Here is a 16,952-nt window from a genome sequence, read left to right as displayed (position 1 = left end):
AGGTCAACTGGAGTGAGAGAGTTAAAAATATTCTTGATTTAATAATTTGTTTCTGAATTCAGCTTTCCTGGATAAGTGACCTAAACACCAAGTGATTTAATTCTCTGTTGTATGGAAGGTTAAGCTAGTATTGCCGAGCAGTAGAAAAGTTTCCTTTATTCATTCATTTAAGCAATGTCTTCGGAACAGCATAACTGAGAATATTTTTCATATATAGACGAAGTAAAAGAGAGCATTGTCAATTATCGGGCAGTTCAAACCTCTCTTATTTGCGTACAGTGTAAACTAGGTGACCAGACAAATAGGAAGACAAGTACTTCTCTGGTCATTTGGGTGCAGTGGTCATTGTGATTATCAACGCATACAAGAACGTCATAGGTTTGGAAGTAAGATTGCCTGTACTTATTGGTATCTAGATCAGACTGACAATGTCCAGCAAGCTGGGAACAGGTGAATTACCAAATTTCCGGGCTGCAGTAGAGGTGGTAGCATAATAAAAAGGCGTAAAGCACAGAAGTAAAACAATTAAATATCTAATGTTTTATATTAGTGCAAGTTAACTTACTTGCAGCCACTGTTGGTTGGAAACAATCTGACTCCAGGTAGAATATAATTATTTCTTTAGTTGGCCAAGTAATATGTACTGTCACATCTTGTTCAACAAATTAGCCCCTTGAGTGAGAACCCTGTTGTAATACGCTGTAAAGCTGAGCTGTGTGTGATATATTTCTACCAATTTCTAATGTAGGATGAAATAATAGATAGCAACTGGAATAAGCTATTTACTTCTTGAAACTGTGCTGGCATTCAGTTATGCCATGGCTGAGATGTCTCTCAACTCCAAATTCTGTAACCATTAATAAAAATCTTAACAATCTCAGTTTGAAATTTCTAATTGATTCCTAACCTCAACAGCTCTCAAGGCGGAAACTGGCTGTAATATACTTCCATTTTCTGGACTTTCGCACCAGAGGAAATAGGTTTTCTTTCTCAACCCTATCTCGACCATTGGCCACTTGTCATGTAATAAATATTGAGTTTGCTCGCTGAGCTGGAAGGTTCGTTTTCAGACGTTTCGTCACCATTCTAGGTAACATCATCAGTGAGCCTCCGACGAAGCGCTGGTGTTATGTCCCGCTTTCTTATTTATCTGGTTGGGTTTCTTTGGGTTCGTGATGTCCTTTCCTATGTTGATGTCATACTGAAGACACATACGCCAGACACCACCAACCTCATCAGCAAGGACAACATCATCAAGCTAGTGGACCTATGCCTCACCACCCACTTCACTTTCAATAACAAAACCTACAGACAAACCAACAGAACCCCCATGGGATCTCCAATAACAGGGTTCTTAGCAGAGGCAGTCATGCAGAGACTCGAACAAACAGCTCTGCCAATCATCCAACCCAAACTTTGGGTCCGCTACGTGGACGACACCTTTTGTCATCACTAAACAAAACAAATTAGAGGAAACCTTCAAGACCATCAATAATACCCTTTACTGGCATAACATTCACAAAAGAGGAGGAAAACAACAACAAACTGCCATTCCTAGATGTCACAGTAGAGCGAACAGCCAATGGGGAACTTCAAACCAGCGTCTACAGGAAAACAACACATACTGCAGCCTTGCATTTCCCGTGGCTAATCCACCTAATCTGTGCATGTTTGGATTGTGGGAGGAGACCGGAGCAGCTGGAAGGGGACCTATACGGATGCGGGGATGGGGTGCAGATTCTTCACAGTAAGTCACCTGAGGGTGGGATTGAACCCGGGTCCCTGCCGCTGTGAAACGGCAGCGCTACCCACTGAACCACCATTCTGCTTTAAGTTGAGGGGTGAAAGATATAGGACAGATGTCCAGAGGTGGTTTCTTTACTCAGACAGTAGTAAGGGAATGGAACGCTTTGCCTGCAACGGTAGTAGATTCGCTAACTTTAGGTACATGTAAGTCATCATTGGATAAACATATGGACGTACATGGAATAGTGTAGGTTAGATGGGCTTGAGATTGGTATGACAGGTCGGCACAACATCGAGGGCCGAAGGGCCTGTACTGTGCTGTTATATTCTATGTTCTATGTTCTATACGGACCAAATACTGAACTACAGGAGCAACCATCCCAACACCCACAAACGAAGCTGCATTAGAACATTATTCCAACGAGCCACCACACACTGCAGCACAGAGGAACTACACAGAGCAGAGGAAAATCACCTATACAGCGTATTCAAAAAGAATGGGTACCCTATGAACACAGTCCGCCGATTCCTCAGCAATAAACCCAAACAAACAGACAAAACGGGCTCAGAAACCATAACCACTCTCCCCTACATCAAAGACATTTCTGAAATGACTGCCAGACTACTCGGACCCCTCGGCATCAGGGTAGCCCACAAACCCACCAACACACTAAAACAGCAGCTAATGAACTTAAAAGACCCTATACAGACAACAAACAAAACGAACATCTATGAAATACCTTGCAAGAACTGTGACAAACACTACATTGGACAAACTGGCAGAAAGCTAGCCACCAGGATACATGAACATCAACTAGCCACAAAACGACATGATCCACTATCACTCGTATCCTTACACACAGATAAGGAAGGACACCACTTTGATTGGGACAACACATCCATCCTAGGACAAGCCAAACAGAGACATGCACGATAATTCCTAGAAGCATGGCATTCCAACCGGAACTCCATCAACAAACACATTGATTTGGAGCCAAACTACCATCCCCTGAGAAAAAACAGGAAATGACATCACCAACCCAAGGAAACCTAACGGGATAAGTAGAAAGCGGGACATAACACCAGCACTTCGGAGGCGCACTGATGTTACCTAGAATGGTGACACAACGTCTGAAAACGAACCTTCCAGCTCAGCGAGCAAACTCACATCCAGAACCTCAACCTGAGCTACAAATCTTCTCAAAACTCGCTAATAAATATTCAGTGACTTCTGTACTGCAATGGCATCAATAATTTGAATGTAATTTTCCCACGGTATTCTGACTTGCATTAAAATGATAAGATAATTTACTTTGAGTTGGTGAATGAATAAAGAGACAGAAATGTTATGGAAATGTCCTTCAGCAGCTAGGACATATAGTTCCAAGGATGTGTTTTGAAGAAGGGAGAACAAGAATAGCCATTGTAAACGAGGATTAGACACAGATAGAAGATTGTAAAAGGGTCATGAAGATAGGGTAGATCAGATTGATGGAGAGTTTAAAGAACTTCAAGTTCTTGAAGGCATTGAATAGAAAGAAGTTCCCTTTTTTGGGCAATGCTTATCAGGAAGTTGGAACTGTAGCAGTTTGGTGGACCAGTATTTTGCTGTATGGAGATGCTTGGTCTCCCCAGGTTATGTTTGTGGGTCAGCCCTGTACCCCTTATGAGCTTCTAGAACTTCCTAAATAAAAATCTCTCTACTGCTTTAGCATATAAGAAGGTAAGGTTTAGCCAATATTGCAAACCTTTCTGAAGAGACACTATTATTGCCACTAACACACAGCGGTTTGAGAGATACTTTTAACCTTTTTGAAAAATGCAACTTGAAGTGGCCAACTTTGGGAGACTGAGGAATTAATCCGACCTTGAAGTTCTTCTTTGTCTCTGCTACTGGTTTGGCTCCTCAAACATATTAAAATGGAAATTTTTTATATTGTCCTTGCAGGTTCAAAAACAACTTTTTTTTTAATCAGTGATAATAGGAACTGCAGATGCTGGAGAATCCGAGATAACAAGGTGTAGAGCTGGACGAACACAGCAGGCCAAGCAGCATCAGAGGAGCAGGAAGGCTGATGCATCTGGCCTGGATGCTGCTTGGCCTGCTGTGTTCATCCAGCTCTACACCTTGTTATCTCCCTATTTTTCTTTAATGTCAGCTGCCTAGCTAGGCACTGAAAAACTGTCTTCTCATTAATCCCTAATCTCTGCAAGAGTACATGTTTTGGTTAGTCTTCAGCAGCCTGAAGCAATAATAGTTTGAAGTTAGTAGTAATCCAGAGTTTTTAGGTCATCCTTTTCTGTTACCCCTACAACTAGTATTTAAAGTGTATACTGTAATGTCCAAATTCTGGTAGTGGTGTTTCCCATTGTGTAACATGTTGTAGAGTGAAGATAGCAGTTGGGTGATCCGTATACCGCAATCTGTCTGTATTAGAACTGACATTAGCAAAGTTCTAAAGGACAGACCCTGGTGCAAACACAATTCAATGTGTAGACTGTTTCTAAAAAAAAGTGTTGAGAAGAAAAATTTTTAAGAAAATGCTTGGCGATGCAGTAAATTTTCTCGTTACAAATTATTTGTGCACTTTATTTCCACAGTGTGAGAAGCGGATACCTTTATATCACTATTATTTATAACATCTCTGTCAGTCTTGCACTCTACGCGTTGTTCCTCTTCTACTTCGCCACCAGTGAACTCCTCAGTGCATTCGATCCTATTCTGAAATTCCTGACAGTGAAGTCTGTTATTTTTCTCTCCTTCTGGCAAGGTGGGCATCTAAAATGTCTATTTTAAAAGATATAATATATATTTATCTTTACCACAGTTGAGAAAACAAATTAACAAATACTGTACAAGGAATCTAAAGGAAAATAAGTGGAGGAACTTGATTTTTTTTATTTTCTCTAAAAATAATGGTAAAAAAGGAATTAAAATGGACACATCCCCCAGATCTTACGTTTTCCACATGAGACATTTTTTTAAAAAATTGCAAATGTCATAATGTCACACTCAGGAATTCAAGGAGGGAGGAGGAAGTCAGGTATTTCCTGACCCCTTAATTTAACATTGCGGAGGAGTCATTTGAATCTATCTATAGAGGTTAATTGACTCTGAATGCAGACAGATGTCAGCTTCTATTTGTGTGGTGTGGCCATGCACAAAATGGTGCCTTTTTGCACCTCTAGTAATGTAGTGGTAATGACTAGACCGTGGGTTCAAATCCTACCACACAGCTGGTGAAATTCAAATTCAGTTAATAAATTTGGAATGTAAAACTAGTTTCCATAACAACATTCAGACAGTCAGTTGTCATAAAAACCTATCTGGTTCACTGATTTTGTTCTGGGAAATCTGCCATTTTACCCAGTCTACATGTGACTGCAGACCCACAGCAATGTGGTTGACTTAACTGCAGTCTGAAATGACCTTGTAAACGCCACAAGTCAAGGGCAAATGGGTTTGGGGAAAAAATGATGAAAGAAGAAAAAAATGCAATTTGCAGATAAAATGCTTAACGGTGTTTGAGTTGTGTTGAGGACATCTATTGAAATTCTATTTTTCAGTCCATTAAAGTGGCATGTAAGTTGCTATATCTACTAATGTGGACTGGATCATATTCCCTCAGGAATGTTGCTAGCGATCTTGGAGAAATTTGGAGTAATTCCAGAAGTCCAGATTATTGATGGCCATGAAGTCAGGGCTGGGACAGTGGCTGCAGGCCACCAGAACTTCATCATCTGCATTGAGATGTTCTTTGCTGCCATTGCCCTTCGCTACGCCTATCCATCTCAAGTATACAGTGAAAAACGTGAGGCCACACCAGGTACGAACAGCCATTACTCCAAGCTTCAGCAGCTGAATGGAGGAATAGGTAGTTCCAAGGTTATTTGTCTTCTCCGTGAATGAATCTGAGATTTGGAGCAGTTAGGTTCACGGTGTAAAATTTAGTTCATGATTGGGGTCACAGTTTTCTGTTATTGTTTAGTCTTTGTTTTCCCTGCCAAGGCAAGGGGAAAAAAATCAACTACCTCCACCTCTGCTTTCTGAGTGAGAGAAAGGAATAGATATTGGGTGACCACAGCATTAACCTGGCTTTGCTGTCCAACGTTAATGAATGGCTTGTTGACATTCACAGTCCAGGATTTTTGTCATGGAACACCGTACACAGACTCGCACACTCCCTCTTGGCCAAAATACCAAACAGGTGCTCAGATCATTTCCTCCAGGACAGGTCCTGTGCTTTAGAGAGAGATTTAAGGCAAGCATGTAAATTGTTGCTAACATAATGGAAGAATAATTTGTATCTATTCAGAACATAGAACATTACAGGGCAGTGCAGGCCCTTCGGCCCTCGATGTTAGGCTGACCTATGGAATTAATCTGAAGCCCTTCTAACCTACACTATTCGATCATCATCCATATGTTTATCCAATGACCGTTTAAGTGCCCTAAATTTGGCGAGTCTACTACTGTTGCAGGCAGGTTTTGTGACCACAGGATAAGGTACTTTGATTCATCACACGTTTCTTATTTTCGGACTGCCCGAAGAAATCACAATGATGTTTGGAAGTTAGCGAGTTTTGAGAAGATTTGTAGCTCAGGTTGAGGTTCTGGATGTGAGTTTGCTTGCCGAGCTGGAAGGTTAGTTTTCAGACGTTTTGTCACCATTCTAGGTAACATCAGTGAGCCTCCGACAAAGCGCTGGTGTTATGTCCCGCTTTCTATTTATCTGGTTAGGTTTCCTTGGGTTGGTGATGTCATTTCCTGTTCTTTTTCTCGGGATGGTAGATTGACTTGGAGTCAATGTGTTTGTTGATGGAATTCCGGTTGGAATGCCATGCTTCTAGGAATTCTCGTGCATGTCTCTGTTTGGCTTGTCCTAGGATGGATGTGTTGTCCCAATCAAAGTGGTGTCCTTCCTCATCTGTATGTAAGGATACGAGTGATAGTGGGTTATGTCGTTTTGTGGCTAGTTGATGTTCATGTATCCTGGTGGCTAGCTTCTTGCCAGTTTGTCCAATGTAGTGTTTGTCACGGTTCTTGCAAGGTATTTTGTAGATGACGTTCGTTTTGTTTGTTGTCTGTATAGGGTCTTTTAAGTTCATTAGCTGCTGTTTTAGTGTGTTGGTGGGTTTGTGGGCTACCCTGATGCCGAGGGGTCCGAGTAGTCTGGCAGTCATTTCGGAAATGTCTTTGATGTAGGGGAGAGTGGTTATGGTTTCTGAGCCCGTTTTGTCTGTTTGTTTGGGTTTATTGCTGAGGAATCAGCGGACTGTGTTCATAGGGTACCCATTCTTTTTGAATACACTGTATAGGTGATTTTCCTCTGCTCTGTGTAGTTCCTCTGTGCTGCAGTGTGTGGTGGCTCGTTGGAATAATGTTCTAATGCAGCTTCGTTTGTGGGTGTTGAGATGGTTGCTCCTGTAGTTCAGTATTTGGTCCGTATGTGTTGTTTTCCTGTAGACGCTGGTTTGAAGTTCCCCATTGGCTGTTCGCTCTATTGTATACAGTCCAGATACAAGCCTGGCTCATGAGCAGTCCGTGCATACAATTTCCAAATGTGAGAATTTATTTTATGGATGACTGACTTTTCCAAAAGTAAAAATCATACATGAAGTGGAAAATTTAAACTGTTCCACATCAGTAGCACATATGACTAGAGTCTATGCCCTGCCAGCACCTCCCAATCCAACCACTTCTCCCTATTCCACCACCTCACCCGACCCCACCAAACCTTTTCATGCACATAGGACTGAGGCAAATGATCTTGATGCTTTTGATGGACAACAAGTATCACAATGGGCCATCCTATACCATTGCGTGGTCTCGGCAAGCATTTATGCTGTACATGAAGTACTTTCAAATTAACACCAGCTCACTTATTAGAACATGTTGTTTTCTCCCTCCAAGTTCATTTGGCTTCCTCTTAAATGCATCAATGTTATTCACCCATGGCAGCACCTTGCATGTTGTCACCACTGTTTTTAGGTAAAGGAGTTTCTGCTGAATTTCCAACTGGATTCATTAATAAAGGCAGGCTGCCCAAAGAAGTACACCCCAGCTGAACCCTGTGACTGATTCTACCTTGGCTGATAGATTGTAACTCCACTTTTGTTCAGACCTGTGGCTGAAAATCTAACTTTTTTTCTCCTTTCTAAACCCTGCACCACTGACACACATACTCTCTGATCACTTCCAAACTGCTGAAACCAATTATGAATAGTAAATTGGAGAAGATATTTTGACATGCAGAAGAAACATCTTATAACAACAAAGACTAATAAATCAATCAGAAGTTGAAGTGAAATTTTTTTGCCCTGAATGATTAAAATGTGGGACTCAAATTAGATGAAATTAAAAAGATATTTTTGAGGAGCTTATTAACCATGTGGAGGAGAAAAGGATAGTGCTGATGTTAAGTGGGTGGGTGGAGGCCCTTTTGGAATATAAATACTATGATGGACCACTGGGGCTGAATGGGCCCTGTTCATAATGCTGTTGATGGGACATGCCTTGTGATTGTGTCAAGGGCCTAGACTTTATAATATTGGTGTGGCATCATGTATTGACTTTTACCCTCGGAGCAAATAGGGATGTGTGGAAGCAGAGAAAGCAAGACTGACTGTAATTGGTTAATCGTGAATCTTTGAAACTCTCACTTGACTAACAACATGTTGTCCACAGGTAACATAGCTCCCATGCAAAGCATATCCAGCGGCCTGAAGGAGACGATGAATCCCAATGACATTGTGCAGGATGCGATCCACAACTTCTCCCCAGCATATCAACAGTATGCACAGCAATCGACCAAAGATGAAGTAACACCCAGGTACAATGGACATACCTTGCCCCAAGCATGTAACCATTTTACAGGCCGCCGAAAGACTGGCGAGAAAATTATCCTCATCAGCTCTGAGGATGAGCTGTAGACTCGAGTAATTCTTTTATTTTTAAAAAAGCAGAAGTGAGATGCTGAGACAAGTAGTGGCTAATCTTTGTCATTCATCCTTCCAGAGATCAGGAATCACTCTGTTCCCCTTTCCCGGGAGTCAGGCTGCAATCTTTGATTTTCATTTTCTTCAAGCTGTTTTGACTTTAAGTGATTCCTAAATCTCAAAGTAGAACAATGTGTTCAGGCAAAACCATGGAATTTTACTGTAAGTAACCCAAAGCAGCTGCAGATGTATGATGTTCCATACATATGCTTGCACACACTCAAATCACATCATCTTGTGATCTCCTTTTTTTTTGCACTGTCTCTCTCATGCACACACCATACCTTCACCCTCTCATACATTCTCCTACTAACGTTCAGGCACAGTCATCTTCACTGTTTTGCACATACACGCCTTGCCTTGTGATTGTACCCCTCTCCCTTGGTCTCAACTGCATGGTCTCTTTCCTACGTTGTGGTACAGAGTGAACATTAATCTGTTCTCTGGATTGTTTGATGCATTATTGATCTGAAGAATCTCCCACAGCTAAGGTATTGGTTTCAGAGATTATTTGCATATTCAGTATAAAATCACTGAGGAGTAGATGTATTTTCCATAACTGAAATTTTTAAATACCTGGCTAGTTAATGACGGAGGAGCGGAATGGCTGTCAGCTTTTTTGCGCTGAAGTCTTTTATTACAAACTCATTTCAGAAATGGCTTTTAATCAGTATTTTCCCAACATCAATCTCCAAATAACAACATTCTGGGACCGTTGACCAGAAACGTTAACTGGATCTGCCACATAAATACTGTGGTAACACGAGCAGGTCAAAGGCTGTTAATTCTGTGCCTCCCAAGCCCCTCTGCCATCTGGAAGGCAGAAGTCAGGAATATGATGGAGTACTCTTCTTGTCTGAATGCGTGGAGCTGCAACAACACTTTAGTAGTTCGACATCATGAGACGAAGCTGCCACACAGCTGATACTCTGTGCACAATCTTAAACAGTCACTTCCTCGACCAGTGGTGCATTGTGCCAATTTTGTAAAATCTACATGTTAACACTCGCAACTATTCGAAACTCCTTCAACACCACCTAAATCCACAATTACCACCACCTAGAAGAAGGGTGGCGGCTACATGGGAACATTACCTGCAAGTTCTGCTCCAAATTGCACACTGTACTGACTCAGAACAAGGTGACCAGCTGAACTCCTGGAACCCACAACCCAACAGCAGTGTGCAGGAGTACCTTCAATTTTCAGACTTTGGTGGTTCAAGAAGGCCAAGGCAACTGTCACATGTATAGTTAGGATGGGTAATAACCACTGACCTCACCTGTGCCAGACACCTCATGAATGATTGATTAAAATATTACTCTGGCTAAAAGAAATAACAATTTATAGTGATGCATTCCCGATGTCTGTGCCCACAACTACTGACATTACGTGGCCTCATTGCACTTGTGACTCCTTCATCCTCCAACATGGTGGGCGTACAAATGCCAAGACGTGTTTTTAAACAAAAAGGGAGGAAGTTGTGTTTTATTGGATTGAAAAACGTGTTTGGACACCACTGAGAACGCACATTCGGATTAGATCAGTCTAATTGGACACAATACTCTATTGTGCACTTTGCTAAATAATGGACAATAATTGAGCAAACAGGTACCCTAAGTTTGACAGTGAATAGAAGAATACTGTTCAGTGTTTGTGCTCTTGCTGTGCTGTATAACCAATACTGATGCTGTTTGGGGAGGTACGGATGGTAAGTGATCCTTCCATGCCAGGCCCTGAATTTACAAATTTAAAGGCAAATACTGAAAAGCAGATAACTAATCACAAATTATGCCCACCTCTCATGTAGTTAACTGTTTGTTTGTGCTCGCTACTATATTAATTTCAAGAACTAATTGTTGTAGGAAATCAGCAACTACTGAGCCAGATTCAGGATCCCTAAGCAGTTTACATCATGTTTACGTTCTTCATTATAACAGGAAGTAGAGCTTTATAAATTGATTAAAGGATTGGAGTCGTTCTAGTTTAAATGACTGTGAATGCATTTAAATATTTGTGGGGAAAGTGGAAGAATAATTGTATACACTATATGACTATGGGCTATGAACTGTATGACTAATTTTGTTATGAAGCAACTGGACTCTGAGTCTTACTTTGTTTTTGTCTGGTTGTTAATTTTTAAAAAATTATTTGCTGCTATTTTGATACTTGCATTATTTCAATGGAAAACAGGGTTATTGCAAGAGTGCAACAAGTTTAGGATAACCCTCTGATACAGTCATGAATAGGAATGTATTTTTCTTGATTATTTATCAAGGTAGCTGTTGGCAGTTGTAGTTTGCTAATTAGCACTGATATCACAGAATCCAGTTAGACGAGCAACTTAACAAAGTGTGAAGCTGGATGAACACAGCAGGGCTTGCAGCATCTCGGGAGCACAAAAGCTGACGTTTCGGGCCTAGAGCCTTCATCAGAGGAAGGGTCTAGGCCCAAAACGTGTCAGCTTTTGTGCTCCTGAGATGCTGCTTGGCCTGCCGTGTTCATCCAGCTTCACATTTTGTTATCTTGGATTCTCCAGCATCTGCAGTTCTCTTTATCTCTTAGACCAGCAACTTGACACTTTCTTTCCAAATGCTAATCCCCATGCATGATGGTTTGAGGGCTCACTGCTTCTTCCTTAAACAGAAGCTCAACCAGTTTCTATCAACCAACATCCTCCTCTGCCTGTTTATTTGACCCTGTTCAACAATTCACCCTTTTAATTCCTCTCCCTTTTTCCAAATAGGAGGTGATACCAAGTGTACCTGAACTGCTTTCAATTTTTCACCCTACTCGTTACATCCTTGACTCACTCATTGTACCTTCACTAGACTTTGTTCACCTCCACCAGCTTATGTATTCAACAGACCGTTTCTTGCCACCTCTAGCATGATGGCATCATGTAACACAATTTTGTTGTCCTCACCTTTCACTACATCAAAGGGATCATTCACTCTGTAAAACCCAGTTCCATTCCAAACACACTGTTCCCTTCCCACAGCACCTTTCCATAAAAATGCAGATGTAACACTTTCCCTTCAACCTCCTCTCTTTCTCTCCATTAGCCAAAGTGCTAAACACTCATTTCAGATGAAACAACAATTTATTTGTACTTACAGCAGATTAGACTGTAAGAAGTATTTGCTCAGAATGCAGTTTCTTTCACACTGGGGAGACAAATACAGGTTGGGTACCTTTTCGGTCCTGAAGCATGACTATAAGCCTCTGGTCATTGTCATTCTCCTCATGCTGACACTTGTCTTTCTCCTGCTTGTTAAAGGTTCAGAAGAACTACCTTTGTTTCAGTTAGGTATTTCACAGCCTTGCAGCTTGATACAGATTTCAACAACTTCAGTCCACAATCTCTGCTTAGTCTTTTTTGTTACTTTTTTCTTTAGCTTTGTTTTTTTTTATTTTTGCATTGTCAGCAGCACACTGCTCTGTGTCCATCTTTTGTTTAATTTCTTGTTTCATTACCATTCCCTTCAGCCCTATAAAACCAATTCTTCCCTCATTCCATATCCCCTGACTTTTTATCCTTTTGTCTGACTCCTCATCCTCGCTCTATTACATGTTAACTTTTCTCCAGTTCTGCTGGAAGGCCACAAAACTGAAGCATTAAGTTTGTTTCTCTCCCCACCAATGCACCTGACCTGCTGAGTCTCTCCAGCATTTTCTGATTTTATTGATGCTGAATTGTTGGCATTTATGTCTCTGGTCAGGAGTTGCTGTGTGGAAGCAATATACTACCTCAGGAGAGCAACTCAACCCGACAGTGCACCACTTCCTTTGTGGAAATATCAGTTATCTGCAGTGAGATGATATTTGGAATAAGCGTCAACCCTGGCTTACTGTGTAGAACTGTTTTGAGTGAAAGATTAGTTTCAATCTCCACTCCACAGACTTAAGCACATAATCTAGGCTGATGCTCCAATACAGCAGTGAGGAGTACCACAATATCTGAAGTAGTGGTTTTTTGAGAAATATTGAAAAGAAATGCATGTTAACTATTTCTCTGCATTATTTCAAAGAGAATGGGGGGGTTCCTCTCTTGTGCACCAGCAAATATATAATCTCTTACCTAACATCACTAGAACAAGTTACGTGTTCATCACATTGCCATAGGTATTTTAAAACAACCTATTCTGGCATTATAGGATCCTGGAATTGTGTTCATTAGAGTTCAGAAGGTTGAGGGGAGATCTAATAGAAACTTACAAGATAATGTATGGCTTAGAAAGGGTGGACGCTGGGAAGTTGTTTCAGTTAGGCGGGGCACAGTTAGGACCTGTGGGCACAGCCTTAGAATTAGAGGGGGTAAATTTAAAACGGAAATGTGGAGACATTTCTTCAGCCAGAGAGTGGTGGGCCTGTGGAATTCATTGCCATGGAGTGCAGTGGAGGGCGGGACTATAAATGTCGTCAAGGCGGAGATTGATAAATTCTTGATCTCACAAGGAATTAAAGGCTGTGGGGAGAATGGAGTTGAAATGCCCATCAGCCATGATTAAATGGCAGAGTGGACTTGATGGGCCGAATGGCCTTACTTCCACTCCTATGTCTTATGGTCTTATTATAGAAGAGGTGGGATTTGAACCCTGGGTCTTCACCTTTAAAGATAGAGACACTAGCTACAGTGCCATCATACTGTTACAGATGGGACCTCATGTTAAAATTGACTTTTGCATATCCTACAACTGACTGCACCTTCAAAAATGCTTTGCTGATTGGAAAGTACTTTGCGATATGGAGGTCATGAATTATGATAAAATTCTTGGTGAGAATCAGATTTCAAACAGGAATCTCCCTCCCCTGAAAGATGAAAAAAATCAATTTTTAAAAATATTTTTATTTATTGTTTTTCCATTATCCAATGTAAATTTAAAATTAATATTTTACCTCCTAGCAAGAAGTGCCAGCGCACCCCCCCCCCCCCACCCCACAACCCCGTTTCATTCTTTGCAAGAACCCACCGTGATAGCACTGATGCTGTTAACAAGAAGGAGAAATGACTTGTGCAGATGACTGTCTGAGAATACAGCAGTCACTATCTCCTCCTGTGCTTAACTCCTGGAAGTAGTCCAAATGTTGAAATCGAAGTACTTCGTTCCCCCAGCTGGTCCATCCGGGCTGCAGATTTCGGGCAAACAGATCCAGGCATTCAGGGTTTGGAGTAGTCAATCCTTTCAGTGCCTCCCCTAATGGTGGCTTGTGGGAATGAAGGAGACAGGGAACACTGACCAGCAGCTTGTGGTCAGGCACTGTGATTGTTTCAGTGACATGTTCTCCATTTTGTCTTTCTGGGCTTCCTTTATACCTGCCGAGAACCAGGATCTCGTAGGGTTTCTTGTGGGTGGAATCTAAAGGGACCACAAACTCTCCATGCCGGGTTACCTTCACCCAGTGCCACTCTGCAACTACGTCAACGGACCAGCTAGGGTATAACTCTTCCTTGACAAAGCGCAGGTGTCTTTGCCGATTGGTGACCCAGCTCACCACCAGGCAGCCTGGAGCTGAGAGTGCTGGCACAGGAATCTGTTGGATCTGCCAAGGGAAGAGGTGACTGTAGCCTTTGCTTCTCTTGACTGACTTATTTTCCCAGGGTGGATCCAAAGTAATCACGTCATATTTTTTGTAGCCCAAGAGGGGTTCCATGCAGGAGATGTCTGACAGGAGGAAGCTAGAGTGTGGTGGAAGTAAGTACCTCTGCCCCATCAACATCACAATTCTTGCACAGTCTGTGCTATTCTCAGTAAGGTGGCCGAGCAGATTCAGGTTTGTTATGGAATCTGCCTCATTGCTAATTACCTGCACGGAGTGGCATTGCTCACGTGTCATCTGCTTTGCCATTGAGCAGAGCTCCACCAACATAGAGTCGGCAGCCACTGGAGTGATTTGTCTCTTAATGCATTCTCTTCCAACTGGTATCCTTGAGACTGTGCTTTGCTCTATCAGCTTTCTAGTGCCATTCCGAATAGTCAGGCTGACCTGTTTGTGGTATTCTTCTGCGTCTACTTCTCCTTGGTTCAGTGCATGACTTTTCCTCTTGCGCTTTCTGCCTTTTGGTCTTGAATCTCCACCCACTGGCTCCTGGTCTTCTTTTGATTCTGTGTCACCAATATGGGGCTTCTCAATGTCAAAATATGCTGCCTTGAAAATGTATCGACAGCATCGGGTATCAGGTGGAATGTGATGGCAGCATCTGTACGACTGGTTGATGTAGGCTTGGTGATCCAGTAGCCATCCCACAGAGTCACTCTTGACCACAGACATCACTCCCGACGCTTGCAGCAAGAACAGAGTTTGCTTGAGCGTCGTCTCCTGCTTCCACTCTCTGCTAACTCAAACTCTTCCTTCACCAATAACTAGCCCACTTCCCTTTTCCCCACTGTCTCTCCTCCACTGTCACTTGTTTGAAAGGTATATAAAGAAATCTGTTTTCAGCAGATCATTAGCTGCTACTTCGGTTGTAAACCTGAAACTTCCAAATGCCAATATGGAAATCTGTGGATTAAACCCAAAAAAAAACTTGTTAGTTTGCAATAAGACTATGATGAGTGAGTACAAACTTCATTCTTGAGGACCAAACGTAAAATTGACTCTTAAAAGCACAATAAATAATCCATACACCACATGGGTTTACTGCCTGGTTGAAGTTATTGTGTTAGTCTGCAGCACCTGACTACCGAATATCCGTCACAGTGATCATTTGATTCACTCAGATCCAGCATCTTCTCTCCAGCCATTGACTTGACAAGTATCTTGTAGTAACATCTCAACAGAGGTGTGACACATTTGACATGAACACAGCACCTTCCTCAGTGTACCACGTTATGCCTTGTTAAAATGAATTAATGTGCATTTACCATGAGCCTTTCAAATTTCAAAACCTCCCATTTTCGCTCTAGTGCTGATGAAACGTGGTACTGTTAGGTGTTTTTCAGATGTGATATTAATCCAAGGCTCAAGCTGTTCTCTCAAGTTGTCTGAAAATATCCCATGATACTTATGGAAGAACAGGAGAGTGTCCTAGAATTCAGGCCAATATGTATGCCTCAAGCAATATTACTCAAAGAAAATTATTTGGCTAAGTATATTGTTGTGGTTTGCGATAATGCTGTGTGAAAACTGGCTGCTTTACATTACAACATTAAATATAATTTAAAGTACTTCATTGGACATAAAGCACATTGATACAAATACAAATCTTTCTTTAAGCCAATTCAATATTTCTGGAAAATTTACTGTTTAAGGTTGGAAATGATCATCTCTCAGGATACTGAACCTTGAATTCTCTAACTTAAGAGTTATGTATGCTCAGTAATTGAATACATTCAAGAATGAGATCTGTATAGGTTGAACATGAAGGAAATTGAGGGATCTTGTGACAGTGTGCAAAGATTGCGTTGAAATAGGAGATAACCATGGTCTTGTTGAATAAAGGAGTTGGAGCAAAGTGAAAATGATATTAAATAGTAGAGGAGGCTCAATATTCAGGCAGCCTTCTCTTGTCACTCGTTGAAATAAGCCATTTGTCCCAACTCGCCCATTCAACCAAGGCTGCCTTCTACTTTCACAAACCATTCCCATATTCCTCAATCCTTTAAAATTCCAAAATCTCTCAGAATTTCAACACATTCATAATCCTAGAGTAAAACAAACCTCTCTTCTTGGACGGTTCCCTTATTCTAAGATTGTAACCCTGTGTTCCATGTTATGTTCTTATTACCATCTTGGAAATCCCTCCCTAACTAATAGCATGTGTCTACCTACAGCAAACTGACTGCAATGTTCAAGAAAGCAGCTCACTATCACCTTCAAGAGCAATTAGAAATGGGCAATAAATACTGGTCCAGCCAGCAACATGCATATCTCATGAAGGAATTAAAGAAAAAGGCTAGGGTTGTTATGGGCATTCTGGATGTCGTGCAGCTTTGCCCAATTCATGAACAATGACTAATAGTGACTTATAATTAAAGATCTTAATTTTGTGAGGCACATGACGATTTGGATTGCCTGCAAATTACTTTATACTCTGGTTAACCAGTTACAGGCTTGACAATGATTTTAGAAATGCCCAAAATACAATTTATTGTAAAGTCACCATTATTCTAGAAAGTCAGCAAAGCCGTACCTTTCCTTGCTGAACTATATCCCTATAAAGATAAAACTTAATATGCTTCTTATAGTTTCACAAAAATAAATGTACA

The 16,952-nt window shown here is 41.4% G+C and overlaps 2 protein-coding genes across 10 annotated transcripts in view; one reads left to right on the top strand and one right to left on the bottom strand.

Annotated features, from left to right (window-relative positions):
* The window catches only part of tmem184a (transmembrane protein 184a), a 59,420-nt gene that overhangs the window by 31,544 nt on the left and 10,924 nt on the right, over positions 1 to 16,952 (top strand). For 3 of the 4 annotated variants that reach the window (XM_059653941.1, XM_059653942.1, XM_059653940.1), the window contains 3 exons: positions 4,348 to 4,517; positions 5,376 to 5,573; positions 8,435 to 11,131. In XM_059653941.1, the coding sequence (XP_059509924.1) occupies positions 4,348 to 4,517; positions 5,376 to 5,573; positions 8,435 to 8,679 (613 nt within the window). In that variant the 3' untranslated portion in view covers positions 8,680 to 11,131. Of the gene's footprint in view, positions 1 to 4,347; positions 4,518 to 5,375; positions 5,574 to 8,434; positions 11,132 to 16,952 lie in introns of those variants that run through there. The other variant, XM_059653943.1, reaches the window with a different exon arrangement.
* mettl4 (methyltransferase 4, N6-adenosine) overlaps positions 13,687 to 16,952 on the bottom strand; it is a 49,577-nt gene continuing 46,311 nt past the window's right edge. For all 6 annotated transcript variants that reach the window (XM_059653935.1, XM_059653934.1, XM_059653939.1 and 3 more), the window contains one exon: positions 13,687 to 15,246. In XM_059653935.1, the coding sequence (XP_059509918.1) occupies positions 13,735 to 15,015 (1,281 nt within the window). In that variant the 5' untranslated portion in view covers positions 15,016 to 15,246 and the 3' untranslated portion in view covers positions 13,687 to 13,734. The remainder of the gene's footprint in view (positions 15,247 to 16,952) is intronic.

Source organism: Stegostoma tigrinum, chromosome 23 (genome assembly GCF_030684315.1).
Source record: "Stegostoma tigrinum isolate sSteTig4 chromosome 23, sSteTig4.hap1, whole genome shotgun sequence".
Classification (NCBI taxonomy): Eukaryota; Metazoa; Chordata; class Chondrichthyes; order Orectolobiformes; family Stegostomatidae; genus Stegostoma; species Stegostoma tigrinum.
The sequence above is the reverse complement of the archived record's forward strand: the minus strand, read 5'-3'. Positions and strand labels throughout refer to the sequence as shown.